We start from the raw sequence: 17,382 nt of genomic DNA, 5'->3' as shown, positions 1-17,382 counted from the left end.
AGCACCCTCCCTTGTCCTGTCATTGTTTGCCCATCCTGCCCATGTAAAAAGTCACTCTCATCTTTTTTATGTCTGCTTTGAGTATTGAAAGGCTGCAGTGAGGTCATCGCAGAGCCCTCTTTTCTCCAGGCTGAACATCCCCAGCCTTTCTTCACAGGAGAGGTGCTCCAGGCCTCTGATCATCTTTGTGGCCTTCCTCTGGACCTGCTCTAACAGCCCCACATCCTTCTTGTGCTGGGGGCCCAGCCCTGGATGCAGCACTCCAGGTGGGGCCTCACGAGGGCAGAGCAGAGGGGCACAATCACCTCCCTCCACCTGCTGCCCACCCCTCTGTTGGTGCAGCCTAGGACGCAGCTGGCCTTCTGGGCTGCAAGCACACACTGCTGGCTCATGTGGAGCCTTTTGTCCACCAGAACCCCCAAGTCCTTCTCTGCAGGACTGCTCTCAGGGAGTTCTTCTCCCAGTCTGTCCTCATGTCTGGGATTGCCCCCATCCAGGTGCAGCGCCTTGCACTTGGACTTGTGGAACCTCATGAGGTTCACCAATCTAGTTTGTCCAGGTCCCTTTGGATGGCATCCCTTCCTTCTGTTGTATCAGCTGCACCACTCAGCTTGGTGTCATCTGCGAACTTGCTGAGGGTGCACTCGATCCCACTGTCTCTGTCACTGATAAAGACATAAACCGCGCGAGTCCCAAGACAGACCCCCTGGGGGATGCCTCTCGTCACTGGCCATAGAGCCACTGACCACCACTCTCTGGGTGTGACTTCAGTCCAGCTCCTTACCCACAGATTGGCCCACCCTTCAAGTCCATCTCTCTCCAATCTGGATAGCAGAACGTCATGTGGCACCCTGACGTGGAAACAGTGACACGGCTCGTATCGAGGAATCTGTTTTAAACAATGGTACAACACAGCTTCTTTGGTGTACAAAGGCTGCAGGGTGCCAACAAATGATTTCTACCAAGGCTGGGAAATGCAGCCAGCACAGGATTTGGGCCTGGTATTGGCTCCAGCACAGGGAGCTGTAACAGCTTCACTGTTGCTCTGGAGAAGACCTGACCATTTAGGAAGCAGGGTTCAGGCTCCTTTCTGAGCCTCCTGCCTCTGTCAGTCTCTGACACTTAAGAGTTGCTAAATCCCCATAGTTTCATAACTCTTTCTCAATCATTTGAATCACAAGGATCCTGAAACCTGTGGCTGTCTGTGGTTGACATCCTCTTAAGGCGAGAAAAATAATTTATACCCACCTCCACCCAAGGTCACCTTTGGATGCCCTTCTTGTCCCACCCTCAGGGATTTGCATGCAGCCATTGATCTCTCCTGGCTTTCCAAATGCACCAGGTAGGTCAGCAGCAGAACTCCCACAGGGTCTAAAACCATTTCCTAACATGATCAGCAGCAATATGAAACACTTCCCTGTCCTATGCGTGCATGATGCTGCACACTTGGGAAAAGAGACTACTTGGAAAAAATGATTTGCACCAAAATGCTCATTTCCTGCATACCTTCTTTGACAATTTCTTCAAAATTTGAGTTCAGATGTCAGTAATAAACATTTCTGAACTGCAAGATCAGCTGTGTCTTGGCCTTGAGCAATTGTGTTGCAAGCTTGAGTTTGTCTACATTATTGATTTTGTTGACAAAAGGAACATTGGCACTAACCTCTACATCATCAACTTGTGTTTCAGAAGCTCTGCTCTGAAGCTACGAAGTACAAGGAATTCTGTTTCTATGGTTAATATCCAACTTCACTCGTTTCAATGGCAGGAGCTGCGTTAACAGATAAACTTTTTGAATATTCCAAGACTGCCCATGTTTCTAGAGTGAGTCAGGGCCAGCACATTTTAAACACAGCTCTAAAAATGGTGGAGTGAGGCTCTGCTCTTAGCACTGACAAAACAAAACACAGAGCCAATAAAACTGAAACTACTGAAGAGCATGTGGGATTCCCTTTGGTATCACTTTGCTAACGTTCTTCTGTCAAAATCACTTTTTTTTTTTAAATGAATTTCAGTAATATGACACATGATTTATAGGAACACAATCCAAAGTTATCCTGTGACTGTGATTCACTTTCCTGAACCTATTACCATAAAAACTGCAAATGATGCAACAGGCATTTACTGCCATTCAGAGATCCATCGCAGGATCCACTAAGTAACTTACACTCCCAGGGCTGCATTTTACTGTAAATGGAAACAGAGGATTGTCAAGAACATGCTGCTAGGGAGGGGCAAAAACAAACAAACAAATAACCTACTGCACCAAAATTCCTAAGTCAATCATTGATCTTCCACGTACTTAAAGCATCGGGGGAGGTAGGCAGGTTAGGAGCTACCTGGTATCTTGATAATCTTGCCACTCTACCACAAACAAAAACAGTGGCAAATTAAATCTGAAACACTGGACACCCCTGGCAGTCCTGCACTTGAAAAGCACCTCACAGTACTGTGAGTGTCCTGCAGGACTTGTGATACCAAGTTCCATTCCTCTGCAGTCACACAGATTCAGTGAAGGGAAGTCAAGAGGCTGGGCTCACCTTCAAGTTTGAGGCTGGCGATGAAGAAAGTCTTAGGAAACGAGCAAGACCTGTCCACGCAACTGGACGTGGCAGAACTGCTCCAGCTGTGTACAGGTAGCAAGCTAAGCCTGGTGGTAGTAACACAGGCAAATGTTCTCTGAAGCGGGCTGCAGAAAGCAATCCTCTTCAGTGAGCCACCTCCAGCGGTGGTGGCAGACGCTGGACTCACTTTGTCGGATGTAGCCAAAATACCAGTGCAGAGATACCTTGGGGTAGGACTGCTCATTATCCGTACTTCTTACTGTGGACTAGACATTTAATAAATGTTCAAAGGAACCCAGGGATGCCAGGGGAAGGATTTGATAAAGGGAAGGTAAATACACATAGAAAGGTGGTGGGAAACAGCCATTAGCATTTTAAGAAGAGTCAGTCTAACTCTGCAGCACACGCAGGGAGAAGGCATTGCACAGAGCTGCCTGCACAGAGTGCAGCCCAGAGGCTGTGCAGCTATCAGTGAGGGAAGCCGAGAGTTTAAGTGGGTATCAGCAGCACAGACCCTGGTGTGATGGGCAGATCACTGCCACGGCATCAGCTCTCATGCAGTGAGTGCCCCGCTTACAAAGCGATGTCATCTGGAGGATTCCCAATGACAGACTCACTTCTGCTGTTTTGGTTTTCATTGTCAAAAAACACAAAGGAAAAAGCTATGTAGCATGCTGTTTGTCAAATGAATGTAAGCCTACTCACAGCAGAGGGGCCACCTAATAAAATATAAATAAATATTTTCACTGAACATTGAGAACAGCCCTGAGGCAAAACAAGTGGTACCCAGAACTTCAGAAGCCAGGCAATGCCTCTGCAGGACTGCGATTGTAAATAAAAGAATTTTTGGTTCCTTTCAGGTACAGAATACAGATGAAAGAGATGCAACGAGCAACAGTTTATTGGTAGAAAAATCCTTTAAAATTTACTACATTGTAAGTTTAAGGAAAAAATAGTATTAATATATATACATACAATATATATACACAAACACACATTGCACCATTAGAATTACATGCTTTTTAGAACACAGAATGTATCATATCCCCTCATATCAATTTAAAAGTTCTCACTGCAGGAAATCTTGCATCCTTTTTGTTTTTATCCCCATTGAAGTTTTCAAGTACAGGAAGTAAGTAACTTAGGATCTAACAGTAGAAAACCATTTGTTATACACAAATTACAACTGACAGCTATACAATATTATTCTGCGGCATCTAACACATGTATGTCGTTTTTGAACTCTATAATGATATGAAGTTTTACCTGAGGTGCATGGAAATAATGAAGCATGATAATTGGCAAGTGTTGTGGTTTAACTCGGCCGGCAGCTAAACACCACACAGCCGTTCGCTCACCCTCCCCCTCTCTCTCTGGGATGGGGGAGAGAAACAGGAAAGTGAAGCCTGTGGGTTGAGATAAAGACAGTTTATTAAGATAGGAAATAATAATAATAATAATAATAATAATGTGTACGAAACAAGTGATGTACAATGTAATTGCTCACCACCCGCTGACCGATGCCCAGCCCATCCCCGAGCAGCTGGCCTCCTACCCCTGCCAGCCACCCCTATATATTTTTTTTTAGCATGCTGTCAGATGGTATGGAATACCCCTTTGGCCAGTTGGGGTCAGCTGTCCTGGGTCTGTCCCCTCCCAGCTCTTGCTGCACCCCCAGCCTGCTCGCTGGCAGGACAGAGTGAGAAGCTGAGAAGTCCTTGGCTTGGTGTAAGCACTGCTCTGCAGCAATTAAAACATCAGCATGTTATCAGCACTCTTCTCGTCCTAATCCAAAACATAGCACCCTACCAGATACTAGGAGGAAAATTAACTCTGTCTAACTGAAACCAGGACAGCAAGTTTAAGGGATTTTCACATTATGATCCGACTGTAATTGAATTTGATTAGGTATCACACATCCACATCTGTACCCACAGGATTGGCACAAGAAAACTCTGCATGAGTCATCACCAATGCCTTAAAAATGCAGGAAAAAATAAAAGGCAAGCACCACTTGCAATGATAAGCATGCAGACAATTTAAATGAAACAGAGGTAGCATGTTCTTGTAACTCCAGCAGGGTCATTCAAATCAACGGCACCCTCCCTTCTGCAAAAGGCACTCACTTTTTCAGCTAGAAACAATGTGGTGTTATATTCAGGCAGAAAGATCAGAAGTGTAGGTGGAGTTCTCTACTTACAAATATTAAAAAGTATTAAGCAGAGGACAACATGAAAAGAAAAAAATGGGTGTAAGAAATACACATTTCTGGTAATATGTGCTATTCCTCTCCCCTTTCTTTTTAAAGGGAGAATAGAAGTATTTTATAAAACAGTTGCAGCACTAAAAAGTTGAAAGACTTTCCAGTTAAAATGGCAGTATTAAGCAGCACATTATGTATCTGTAATAATCTTACAACACCAGAAGTATACCAGCCTTTTTAACAGATCAAATAAAAAGCAACAATTCACAGTTAGAAGTAGAAAGTTTAAGCACAAAAAGGTGGTGCTGAAGAAGGATAAAGACCCTTTGATGTAAAACCTCATAACTGACAGTATACAGAAGCTCTTGTACTTTTATCCTTCCTGGAGTTTGAAAAGATGTCTATGCAAAACACTTGTTCTTACCGTGACACCACAGAGCTAATCGAATTATAAGACGTGCCACTGTTGCAACTTGAAGCATAAGCCTCTTGGCCATTAGCATCTAAATTTATTTTGAATACAGAAGATGCCTTCAGTAAAAAGTCCGCTGCATCCCTGCGACCTAATTCCCTCAGCTTAGACATTAGGATACCTACAGTGCTCTCAGGAGCATTACTCCACTCCTGCAGCAGGGCATGGACTGGGCTTGACAGGAAATCATTTTGTGTTCCATTATTTGTGTTGTATTTTGCAACAAGATCAGGGAGGCCCAGGTTCATGGCCAGAAGGCACCAATCTTTGCCCATGGGATCAGGTGGATCCAAAAGTCGACTTAGTTTTCTCCTGGTAAGTAGATTCAGATCTGAAACATGAATGTCCATTCCTAGGCTTCCCTGGGAGTAGACATCAAGACATCCAAAACACAGTATACTGCTGAAGCTCTCTTTATATCCGCCCATGGTGTTAGTGAGCGATGTCTCCTTTTGACTCTGTGCACGAAAGAAGTCTCTAGGCTGGTAGACCATTACTGGCTCATGATGCTCCCTCAGCTGCTGAGGACTAAGGTAGTATTTTACAGTCAGAAGGCCTGGTAAGGTTGTGGCCATTAAGTTATCAATGGTACTGCATACGGAATCCAGAAGTAAACAGCACTTGATCTTCTCTGTTTCCAGTCCTCTAACTTGAACCTCTATACCCTGACCATGGTTGACTAGCAGCACTAAAAGCTCAGCTCCACGATTCATGATCTTTGATCCATTTACCCACAGACGTATGTCAGCATCTCCCTCTGTGCTTTGTTGATGAATCCACCTGCAGAGATTCACCTGAACTTTATGAAAAATTCCACAAGGAAATGGGGTAAGGTGTTCCACAGGAACGATTCTGACACCACCATAAATCAGTACTTCATCCTCCTCGTCTGTCCAAGACCTGTGGAGATTGTCAGTCTTGATGAGAGCAGGAATATCAACCATTGCTCCACTGCTAAGATCCCTTGCACAAATATCCATGGCATCCAAAATTTGTATCAGTTCTTCTACATCACTATCTGTTACCAGACGCTGGATGTCTTCTATTGTATATCGACCTCTATAGTGATGGAGAGCTTTTGGGTTCTCCACTGACAGGATTTTTCCAAGGACATTTGAACAGAGCCAGCGAGGATCCAGAAGCACAACATCTTGGACTGTTTCACTCTGCATGATGTTAATCTGTTTATAAATAGGAAAGCTATTGTTTATGTCTTATGAAGTACAAGACGATACCACCCCACATACTGGCTTTCATGACCTTTAACTAACACTGCTGACAGAAGAAAAACAACCAGCATTTGAGTTTTTTGCAAGTCTTTAGAACAAAGAATGGATCTTGTTCTTGACTTCCATTAATAAAAAGCCATAAGAACCCAACAACTGTAACGCCTAGCGATGCTCTGCAAGCTATCTATGCAGCAGCGTTTTCCCATGATTCAATTTCTAATGGACACACACAAATTTCTCATCTGCAGTCAACATATTAAGCACTACCTCATTTTAAGATGATAGCAGACCTTATCCTTTCTAAGTATTCTATGTTTATACAACTACAGCAATGAACTGCAGCTCTTCCTGCTCAAAGAAATACTGTTGAACAGAACAAGTGCCACAAGACAATGATAACAAAACGCATCAGTAACCAGTCTCTACTTCTTATGATGTTTTAAAAGGAAGAGTAGAAAAAAGTTACTATGAACATTTGCTTAAATCCCATTAAGCAATATTCTACCAGAGCAGTACCTTGATAGTGTGGATACACAATTTAGACCAAAAACACCCCACTTACTTCTCCTATGCTATGCAACTGCTGTGCAATATGCCGTAGGTCATCTTCACTTGCTAGGGGATTAAGCTGTTCCTGTATGTCGTATACAAACTGCTGCAAGGACATCAGCTGGTTGGGTCCATTCAGTTTTCTCCATGAAGGCAGTGTAGAGATTATTTTTTCACACAGGTGAGTCATAGGTGGGCAAGTCTTAAAAAAGCAGAGAAAACACCCGCTTGTAACTACTCTGCTGAGAACAGTCTTTTTTTTTTTTTTTTTTTTTTTTTTTTTTTCTCCTAAATAGAGGCTATGTGTGTGTTCTAAAACATAAATGACACATATGCATATCTAAGGAGTCCCCTTGTGATGGATCCTTACTCTTCCATCTGGTATCCATTGTGAGAAGATCTACCGTGTCTTAATGAAGTAAAATTCCAGAAACAGATGGGCATTTATTTAAAATCTGTACTCACCACTGTTTGTTCTGGACCAATTTATTCAACTGGTGAGATAGCAGAGTATCGGCACTAGATTATAAGTACAGATGACACATTTATCTATTGACTGTTTTGGACATTACTAATGCTTTCATCCCTGCAATCTCAAGCCACAGCACCCAATTCAAATGCAAAGCTCCCCAAATTTCATCTAGTGGAAACTGCTACAAAAAAGTTTTGTCAAAGAAGAAAAGCTTATTAAAAACCAAGAGATCATTTGGAACATAAAATAATCCAAATTTTACATAAAAAAACCACTCAATCTACACAGCGAACTCAGAAATACATTAACTCTTGCTTCACTTTTTTTTTTAATACCAATCAGAAGCAGCTAGAAAATGTCTTGTTGGCATTACACAATTAAGAGCAACTTTAGAATGAAGAATTTAAATGCTAAAGGCGACCTAACAATTTGACTTGGTCACCCTCGGAACTGAAGGCCATGTAGATTCATGGTGATTACAACAAACCATGGCTATTTTACCCTTGGTTTCATGAAGTTATATATACACATATAAAAATCCAAGCACATATTTTTCAGTAAAAGACTCTAGCGAGAAGATTAAACATATATATACATAAATACATACACACATATATATAGATATATATCCAGTTCACCCATCTATGTTGAGAATTACCTTCCTAACAACTAAGGAAATTGTTCTACTCCATTTTTTTTTTAATGAAAAATGTATTTCCATCAAATACATTCTGCTTCTCTGTAACGCTACTCTGACACACAAAACAATAAAAAAAAGTCAGTGCTAGAATCCAGCCACTGTCAACTCAAAATACAAAAATTTAGCTTTAAACTGGTAATCTCAATTGTTTCAAGAAAGGCCATTTTGGTGACCCATATAAAATACTGCCAATTTTGAAAACACTGATGGAATCCTTGATGTCATCAGTCTGTTGTTCCTTAAGTTCTGAAATTAAGTACTAAGTTTAGAGTAAATTATTTCTTACCCAAGATTTTCACATCTTAGCTGACACAATCTAAGACCATTAGACGTTACTTACAGATATTATCTGACTTCTAATTTCTTGTAAGTGATTTCGGAGAAGCTTCATATCTTTAGATCCCGATGCTCCGGCATCCAACACAAATAACTTGTCTGAAATGTGAAGATCATTTCCAAATCTAAAAGAAAAGGAGAGCCACCAATTGTCTATTCAGTTCCAAATCCTGTTTTCCTAATCCAGCAGCACTTCAACCTTAGATTGCACAGTCGTTAATTTCCTTCAAAGAATAATGATGAAATGTAGTACTGATAATCCTAAAATATTTTATAAGCAAAGATAGTAGAGTTGCTCTCTTTTTCTTGAAATTTTCTTGAATGTTTCTTGAACAGATATATTAATAGAAAATTATTATCTTTCCTAAAGAAGAAGGCTGAAAACTCCTAAGGAAATTACAGCTGTACCCTAGGACTTGTAATTGCAAAAACATTTTACTAGAGAAGGGATATCTGAGTGTAATCTTGCAATATTGCTTTTATTGCAGTATTTTTTGCTGGTTTATTTCAAGTGATTGAGCCACTGCTCTGCCTCTGTTGTGGTGGATTTCCTACATCTGTTTCTTTTATAGTACAGAAAAGTATAAATGCTCATGGGTATGGGTGATTCCCCAAATCACATTAGCCACTTACATGTGCTCACTGTGAATATAAATTATTGTTACCTTACACAATACCATTAGTTTGTGAAAATTAGCATGATTAGCATGCTCTCCAAATACTCGCTCAAGAAGGTTAATGGTTTTCTCAACTTCTAGGCTGATTTTTTCATGTATGTGACTCCACAACATCCAGCTCTTCATAAAACATATACAGACAGTACCTCCAGGTGTGGTTTAGTTTTTCTCCTGCCCATCCTAAATCAATTCAGAGAAAATGGTGGCTGTCCTATTCAGCTTCCTCTACTGCACCTGTAGGCTGCAGCTCAGAATTGCCCACTTTTCTGAGACCAGTGCAAAACCTACACACCAGGATGTTTGACAGATGGTTGACAATGGCCTTTAGATCTATTTCAGTATGTACAGGCTGACACTTTTGAACCTCACTCATTTTATCTCACTTAAGGCAGCTCACTCACTGTAGTATTGACAAATGTTTCATTTTTTTTGCACAGAATAAGCTTCCTGAATATTTTCGATAAAGAAAATCTTCAAAATACTGCACTTTGTGTAAATGCCATAGCTTCAGCCAAATAAAGAACCCTTTACATATTATGCATTTTAGTATTTTTCTTTGAAACTAACATGTGTGCTACATATAATCCCCTCTTACCTGTTCCTGATTTCTTTCAGCAACGACATGTCCTTGTCATACCAAAACTCCCCCCCAACAGGCCGAGGAAGATTCACTATGTCAGCATGAGTGGCAACCAAAACAACACGTAGTGGAGTTTTCAGCTTTCCACCAAATGCTAGAAGGGAAACAAGATTATTTCCTCACTATGAGACATGCCAGGAAGATGGCTGCCTTACGGAGCCAGTTAAGTAGCAATACTATTGTATTCTTGATACCAGTGGATATTCTGCAGTGGATTTACCAACTTTAAGCACAACACCTATTTCTATACAACCAAACCACTGGTGTTATGGCTGTTATCTACTTATAGAATAATCTACATAAGGTATAATTTGAATAGCTAGAATCTTAGTATCATATATTTTATGCCCTTATTAGTATCATAAATATTTTATGCCCTTATTGTTTTAACAAAAACATGTATTAATAACAGTAATTAGACATCTTTTAACTACAATCTATATCAACGTGAGGGAAAATAAAAAAATAAAAGCTTCTTTAAAAGGTTTCTCATAATCTTTGGATGGTCCTTAATGCTACAGGTACAGCTTAGAGAATTTTAAGTAGAAAATAACGTCCACAACATTCATATGCTGGTATGAATGCTATTTTACAGTACTTACACAAACTGTGACCTCTCACTTAAGTGAGAGTTAAGTAGGAAAGCCTGGCAGATACCATGAAAAAGAATGAAAAAGAAAGAAAGAAAGATACAAATGGCATGAATGAGGTGACAGCATGGAACACACATTTTCTATCTTTTTCTCAAATTGATCTTCCAGAAAAGAGGAGACATCATTAGGCAATTATTAAAAAAAAACAGAGTACATCCAATTCTGCTGTTTTTGTCTGACAAAAACTTCATATTGGATAAATATGCTTACTTCAGTTTTCATCAACTAAGCTACAGAATTCTGATTTATTCATAAAAGGGCCACATTTCCCCTCACTGTGTAGCACTCCACAATAACTATGCTCTAGCTGTAAATCTTCTTGTTTTTCAGCTGACAATTTAATGATAGACAATATAACTGAAAAGTAATTCCTAAAGTTTAAATATTCTGCAAATGTCAATTAATACATATTATTTAAGAGTTGTAACAATAAAACACGAGTATCCAAATTAAGCTGAGCAATATAAACGCTGATTTAGGCAAAGTACCTAAATGATGTTACTAATTTAGTTAAATCAAGAACTAAGTTTCTTTGCTTGAGTAAGATGACAAGGAAAGCTTTCAACAATCGCAAGTTAACTGCGTTTTCAGCTTTAATGCTTTTTTGCACATTTCTGAGCTTTTCTTTCCAGAAGTAATTGCAAGTCAGTTAGATCTCAGTGGTTATATTTGTAACCTTGTGACTTCACCTAAGATGGAAGATGAAAAGACATACATATTTCCAAGCTAAAAACTGAAGATCTGCCCTTTGGCTCATCATTGTCGCTCATCAGCCTAAGATCGTGTGTACGGAACTGAATAGAAAACAAAAAGAGGGGAAATATTCTGCACTATGTAAGCATTAGATACAATTTTCTAGTGAGTCCATAGCAATGTTATGAATGTCCATCAGTGGTGAGTTAGATCCACTGGTTGGAATAACATTTTGGTTCATAGAACCAAGACATGTCAGAGAATAGTTCTTCCATAAAACTGTCAGTCTGCAGACCAACGCTCTGCTACAAACACTGTCAAGCTATAAGGTAGGTTGACAAGGTTTCTTAAAACCTTACGAAGGTTTTAAGAAAAAAAACAAATAAGTGAGTTAACTTAATTTGTTTGTCTGTCACGTACCTTTCAACTTGTTAGAAAGCTTGAATAACTAGTAATTTTGTTTAAAATCTGTGCAAAGTCTTAAAAAATATGAAATTTCCTAGAAATACCGGTTTCTATACACCCTGATGTGCCAAAGGTTAACATATTTGTATCGCAAATACAACTCTAGTTAAACAGGTTGGACTGGCATGTACTGAGAGTGTAATATCACTCTACAATGTCATTCTGAACTGTACTCATTGGCAAAACCAACCTACGCTGCAAAGAACTAATTGGGGTTTAGATTTAATTTAGGTTAGGTTTTTAAACTTAAGTGAATTTTAATTAATGTTTCTAGAACTGGTCTTAAATGGTTCCGACACTCTGAAACACTTTTTCAGACAGCTTTTCTGACATAAAACTTAATTTGCCACAAAAGCCTCCACTGTATCTCATGACCCATTTCAGCTGGAGTAACTGGTGCATGAAACTCTTCAGGCTTGTTCCACAAATAAAAACATCTATTGCTGAGAAACTGTTTAAAGTTTTTTAAATAAAAGCGGATAAAGATGTACAACAGCACTCAGCAAAGAGGATTTAGAAGTTGCAGAGAAACACAATCTTATTTTCCCCTAATATTCCATTAATAGGCAGAAGAGCATACCTATTGGCTCCTCAACTGGGACTAATGATTTCAGGAAACTGAGCCAAAAGGTCACTTGGTTTAACTGGATTTCATAAGGCTCCTCAAGACTAAAAAGCACTACGTGAATCGTGGTGGGATCATTCGCTGCAAAATAATCGTAACAGCAGAAGTACACAGGATTCCCAGAGAATTCCCAGATGCTGAAGTCACCAACTCCTGAAAAACAGACAAACAGACGAAGAGATCACATTGTCAGTAAACATGAAGCCTTGTTCAGCCACGGAAAGACAAACAGAACAGTTCATCTCATTTAAACTTTCTCAGAGATAAACTGTATGCAGGTGAGAAAGCAAAACTGCAAAAGCAATCATGAACAAACGGAACAGGTTTCAGATAGTCTCAGAGACTGAGAAGTTGGGTCCTTACAATCTGTTCCTCTCTCACATTCACTTCTCTAGAATATTCAGCTGGATGCCACATGGATGCACCTGTGTATTCAAGTCATGCAGCCTTACACATTAAATTGGCTTTTGCCCTGCACAGGAGCAAATAACTGCTCCTGTTTTTCCTTTGTACTCCACAAAAGCTCAACATTTTAATATTTTTTTCTTTCTAAAGTCTCACTGCTGGTATTATAAACAACTCAAGGATTCTCAAAGAACCCACTCTGCTTTATGGAATTGTGTTACTCAAATCACATGAGTAATTCAGGACTGGAGAACCACCATGTTCAGGATCCCAACAGCACAATGATTCTTTCTGTCATCTCCTTTACTTCAGGTAAGAAAAGCATTAGCGTGCTGCACTGTATTGCACTTCTCAGACTCACTACCTGATAAGGTACACTTGTACTCCATCTATTTAAATAAATGCTGATTCAGATGCACCTTGAACTTCTAGGAGAAAAAAATCCAGAAAACTCAAATCTGCTGTTACGTGTTCCGCTATTGAGAGCTCATCCACATGCACACCTTCCTTCTATATCAAGATAGTACAAAGACAGAAAAGAAAATACTTCTGACGGCCTGTTGCACAACTCTGTTTCACTGCAGAATTTGACCTGGTTTCAAATTATATCAAAAGGAAAAATTAACCCAGATAAAGAACAAGCTTTAGGTACATGCCAAACTCTTCAGCATCTAGGACGAATGTTTTGTCAGTACGTGTTAGTGTGCAACTTGTAAGTAGGTTTCTCTCTCCAAAATAAAACCTCGATTAATCTGAGCTCAGCCTCAAGACTGCAAATGCTGAGGAGAGATCTTTAAGGAGAGGTCTTACCACCTCTCTGATGACTAGCAGGGGTGGTGGTATGTACCTGTTGTATGGTTTTCACACTCGAAAGCATTACTAGCATCTATGTGTACTTCGGGAAAAAGACAGCTACTGGGTAAAGAGAAAGCCCTACATTAGTGTTTTGCTTTGGAACAGTAGAGAAGTTTTCAAATAACTTCACCGACTGACCCCTCTTACTGTTAACTGGTTCCAACTGCAGAGCAGTTGGCTTGCTTTCCAAACTAATGAAACTAGAAGCTCCACTCCAGTGCTCACCAAATCTGCCCCAGACCCCTTGTGAGGTGATAATGGTAGGTGCTTCATACACCTGGGAACCACATGCAAGGTGAGGACACTTGGGCCAGTGAGACTGGATTATATCTGCCAAAATCCCCAATCTACATGCAGTGTAGGTGAAGGGGCCTTTAACCAAGAACCCACTCCTATTATGCCAAATCCGTTCCTTCTGCCCCACTTATTAATCTCAACAGCACTTCTAGGTGGTGATATAAATACCAGTCATAACCGTTTTTGGCAGATATTATAAGCAGAAAACTTCATGCAGATTTACCTTCTGCTTAAACAAAAGAAACCCCACCAATGCTGAATTCTTAAGCACAGTCAGTACCTTACCAGGTCAGACATTTTTGGTTTTGTTTCTAAAACCACGCACCATGGCATTGCCTTTCCCACAGAACTACAGCATGCCAGGCCAGCACCCCGCTTACCATTCAAGTAGGCATTCTGAACGTCAATGGCCTTGGTGGACTGGTCATCAGCAGAGAAGTGAGAGTGATGAGCAGGTGAAACGAAAGCTTCTAATACGCCTTTGGTCAGGCCCGGCTCAAACATCATACTACGGCTTCTCACGCTGACGTTCTCACAACCGGGATAAAGATTTGTGATACTTACAGAAACTGGGTCAGGGAAACGAAAATGAGATTACAAATCATGGGAAAACTGCAATCAGATCACTTCACAATAAGAATGCTAGGCATAAAACCTGATTAATAGAACCAAACTGTTCTTCAAAAAAAAAAGGAGATGACTACCAAGCTGTGAGTGCACACAAATACACCTTTACTCTGAATGTTGAAAGGAAAATATTAGAATGATCCCACATAGCACTTACTGCACCTTAACAGATATACTGCTGGGTGGGAAGCACAGAAAAAAATAACAATTTGGAAATGAAAGACTTCAATAGCTACAGCTCTTCCATATTGCAAAGATATACTACTTTTTATATCTAAGAGCTGTAATTTCATAGCATGGGCTGTTTTTATTGGTAGAGAAATGCAACATATTTGTAGAGTTGAATCTGTAAAGTAAGGATAAAAATATCACCATGTAATAACTATTTCTGAGGAGGTATGTGAGAAAACCAGGCCCTTAACTGAAGTTATTTTATTTGTAGGCAATTTGCTCAATTCACCTCACTACAGATTCTATAAATGAGACATGAAAGGGCTTTTAATTAACTTGCACCATCTAGTGGCAAAAGTAAAAATTTCTTCCCCCCACTAGATGCTAAATTTTAATACTCAGATTTTAATATAGAAAGAAACTACTTGCCAGCAGTACAACTATACTTTCATGTTTGATCTTTTAATAGAATACTTAAATCTTTAGGCTGATGTGATTTAAATACAGTGAATTCACGTACTTGTTATTACAGAACTTTTGAAAACATGATCACATTATCAAGTATCCACCAAACTGTACTGTTTTAATTGTCTATTAGATTATGTCACTCAATCCAGAACATTATTCACATGATATATAATGAATTGAAACAAGCAAAACCCCCAAATCCAAACATCAAAACAATGTCATAGTAGCTTCATTTGCATAGCACTGCACAGCTTTAAAGATTTATTTCTAGATAAGCTATTTTCAAGTCTATGGCTTCAATTCACCATTACTTCTATGGTGATTAGCCAAAGAACGCGACTGGCAGTCTTCTTTGAATTTATGATGGTATTATTTATGAGAGCATTAGACCTATCCTCAGGTCTTGGCACCAATTGACATAATAAGTCTGTCTTCAGTCAAAACTTTCCTGCAGTGCTTCCAGGAACTGACAACTCCTCGAGTGATTAGCCTCCCTTTAAACAACACAGTAAATTACGTTAAATAAACCAAGAACTTCCGTTTTATTTATTTAATCCATTTGTGTATTCTATCATCATAGATGCAAATGCCTTGTGATAAATGAACAACAAACTGTAATAACAATCTCTGTGCCAGGTATCTTGTCAAGTCACACTAAGTACCTTATAGCTTCCTTGGCTGACTAGTGAGAATGTGGAGGTGAAATCCATTACTAACCCTGGTCTAAAAGCATTATCCGAAAGTTTTTTGTTGTTGTTGTTTTGTTTTTGTTTTTTAAAAAAGCAACTCTGACCCCATCTGACGTTAACTTATAAGATTATTTCTGAACAGCAACTGGAACTTGAGCTCTTCAAAGTGCCTGCTTAGCTTGCATACATTGCACAGAATCTTAGTGTTAGAAAAGGAAGCTGTACAAACAGTTCACTCTTCCTGATGTCCTACCATAGATGTGACATCTTCCAAAACCAAGTACACATCCATGTGTAAATCTTATTACCTATCCTGAAGCTCTTTCCACATTACACAGTCCAACTGGTGCTTCATGAGCAGTTCCTTACCATTTGCGTACATTTACTTCAGTCTACAACAGCTCCATTTTCTTCTTGTTTGGAAGCAAATTTAGGCACCTTTAACTTGTCAGATGAATTCCTGTGCCTTACAGAAAAGCATTCCAATGCATCAAAGACAGTTCCCAATCCTTAGTTATACTTAAATAAAAATATCTAAAGATGCAGCAACTGTTTTAGTTCTGCACAGAATTTGCCTTCAAAAATGCTGACAAATCATAACCCCAAAACCATGATAGTAGCATCTGGTTATGGCACTGGTATTTGCAGTCTAGGACTTCTTGGTAAAAATAAACAGTTTTCAGAATTGCTGTCCTCCACTTATGCACTACATCAGTGAACAAAAGCTGAACTATCTTTCATTCTCCACACCTACTGCTCCTCTTAGCTCTTTAGGTATGAAAATGCATGCAGAGAAGTCAACTCCCTCTTTGCTGTGATTTCTTACACACGTAGGCTATTCTGTCTTTTACAGCACAGCCAACAGCTGTTTGTTTGGTGTTCTACAGATGAAGAGAAGAGTGATTTCTTGTTCAAATGGTACAATGTCAAAGCCATACCTGAAGGTTTGGAAGACAACGGAGACGGGGGGAATCTGGTTGTATTTGTGGAAGACAGCCTAGGCCTACGTCTTCGGAAAAAGCTTCTTATCAGGCCACACTTAAGAGACTCCACAAGGGTCGTTTTCCCAGATCCAGAGTGTCCAAACAGCTTCAGTTTGATCCGGGGCTGCGGGTTCTGAGTGTGTCGCAGCTGCTGGATAAAGAGCACCCTGTGCGCATCCTAAAATTCAACATAAAGAAGAAATCTGAGTGTGTGGCAGGGAAGTTCCTTCCAGCAAACTCAAAATGTAGGGTTTAAGTAATGCTTTCTTGCCAGGTTGCATCTGGATCAGTTCCTCCATCTGCCCAATTGTGCAAGTGGCATGAGGGAGAGGGATAGGTAGCCAAACACAGCTGAATGGTAGCTCTCAAGAAACACCTTGACTCTTCATGAAAATCACAGTTTCATGGTCAACATCAGTGAATGGGATCATTTTGACCTCCAATGGAGGTCAGAAGAGGAAAAACTAGTTTCTTTCAGCTCCCTTTCTCCTTTCATATGATTCTCAGTAGCATAACTAGTATCTCCAACCTTATATATGTGCAAGATTAAAGAATTTTGCAGTGAGAGCTACCACCTGAGCAATGTGAAAACTTCACATTGCCCCCGCC

At 39.9% G+C, this 17,382-nt stretch overlaps 1 protein-coding gene across 1 annotated transcript in view; it reads right to left on the bottom strand.

Moving 5' to 3' along the window:
* Positions 1-5,090: 5,090 nt before the first annotated feature.
* The window catches only part of DAPK1 (death associated protein kinase 1), an 87,987-nt gene continuing 75,695 nt past the window's right edge, over positions 5,091-17,382 (bottom strand). The window contains exons 19-25 of the mRNA XM_035309687.1: positions 16,729-16,951; positions 14,216-14,404; positions 12,234-12,431; positions 9,798-9,936; positions 8,530-8,650; positions 7,031-7,219; positions 5,091-6,420 (exon numbers count right to left, since the gene is read on the bottom strand). Coding sequence (XP_035165578.1) covers positions 5,188-6,420; positions 7,031-7,219; positions 8,530-8,650; positions 9,798-9,936; positions 12,234-12,431; positions 14,216-14,404; positions 16,729-16,951 — 2,292 coding nt within the window. The 3' untranslated portion in view covers positions 5,091-5,187. The remainder of the gene's footprint in view (positions 6,421-7,030; positions 7,220-8,529; positions 8,651-9,797; positions 9,937-12,233; positions 12,432-14,215; positions 14,405-16,728; positions 16,952-17,382) is intronic.

Source organism: Oxyura jamaicensis, chromosome Z (assembly GCF_011077185.1).
Source record: "Oxyura jamaicensis isolate SHBP4307 breed ruddy duck chromosome Z, BPBGC_Ojam_1.0, whole genome shotgun sequence".
NCBI classification, from domain to species: Eukaryota; Metazoa; Chordata; class Aves; order Anseriformes; family Anatidae; genus Oxyura; species Oxyura jamaicensis.
This window is presented reverse-complemented; position numbering and strand designations above follow the sequence as displayed.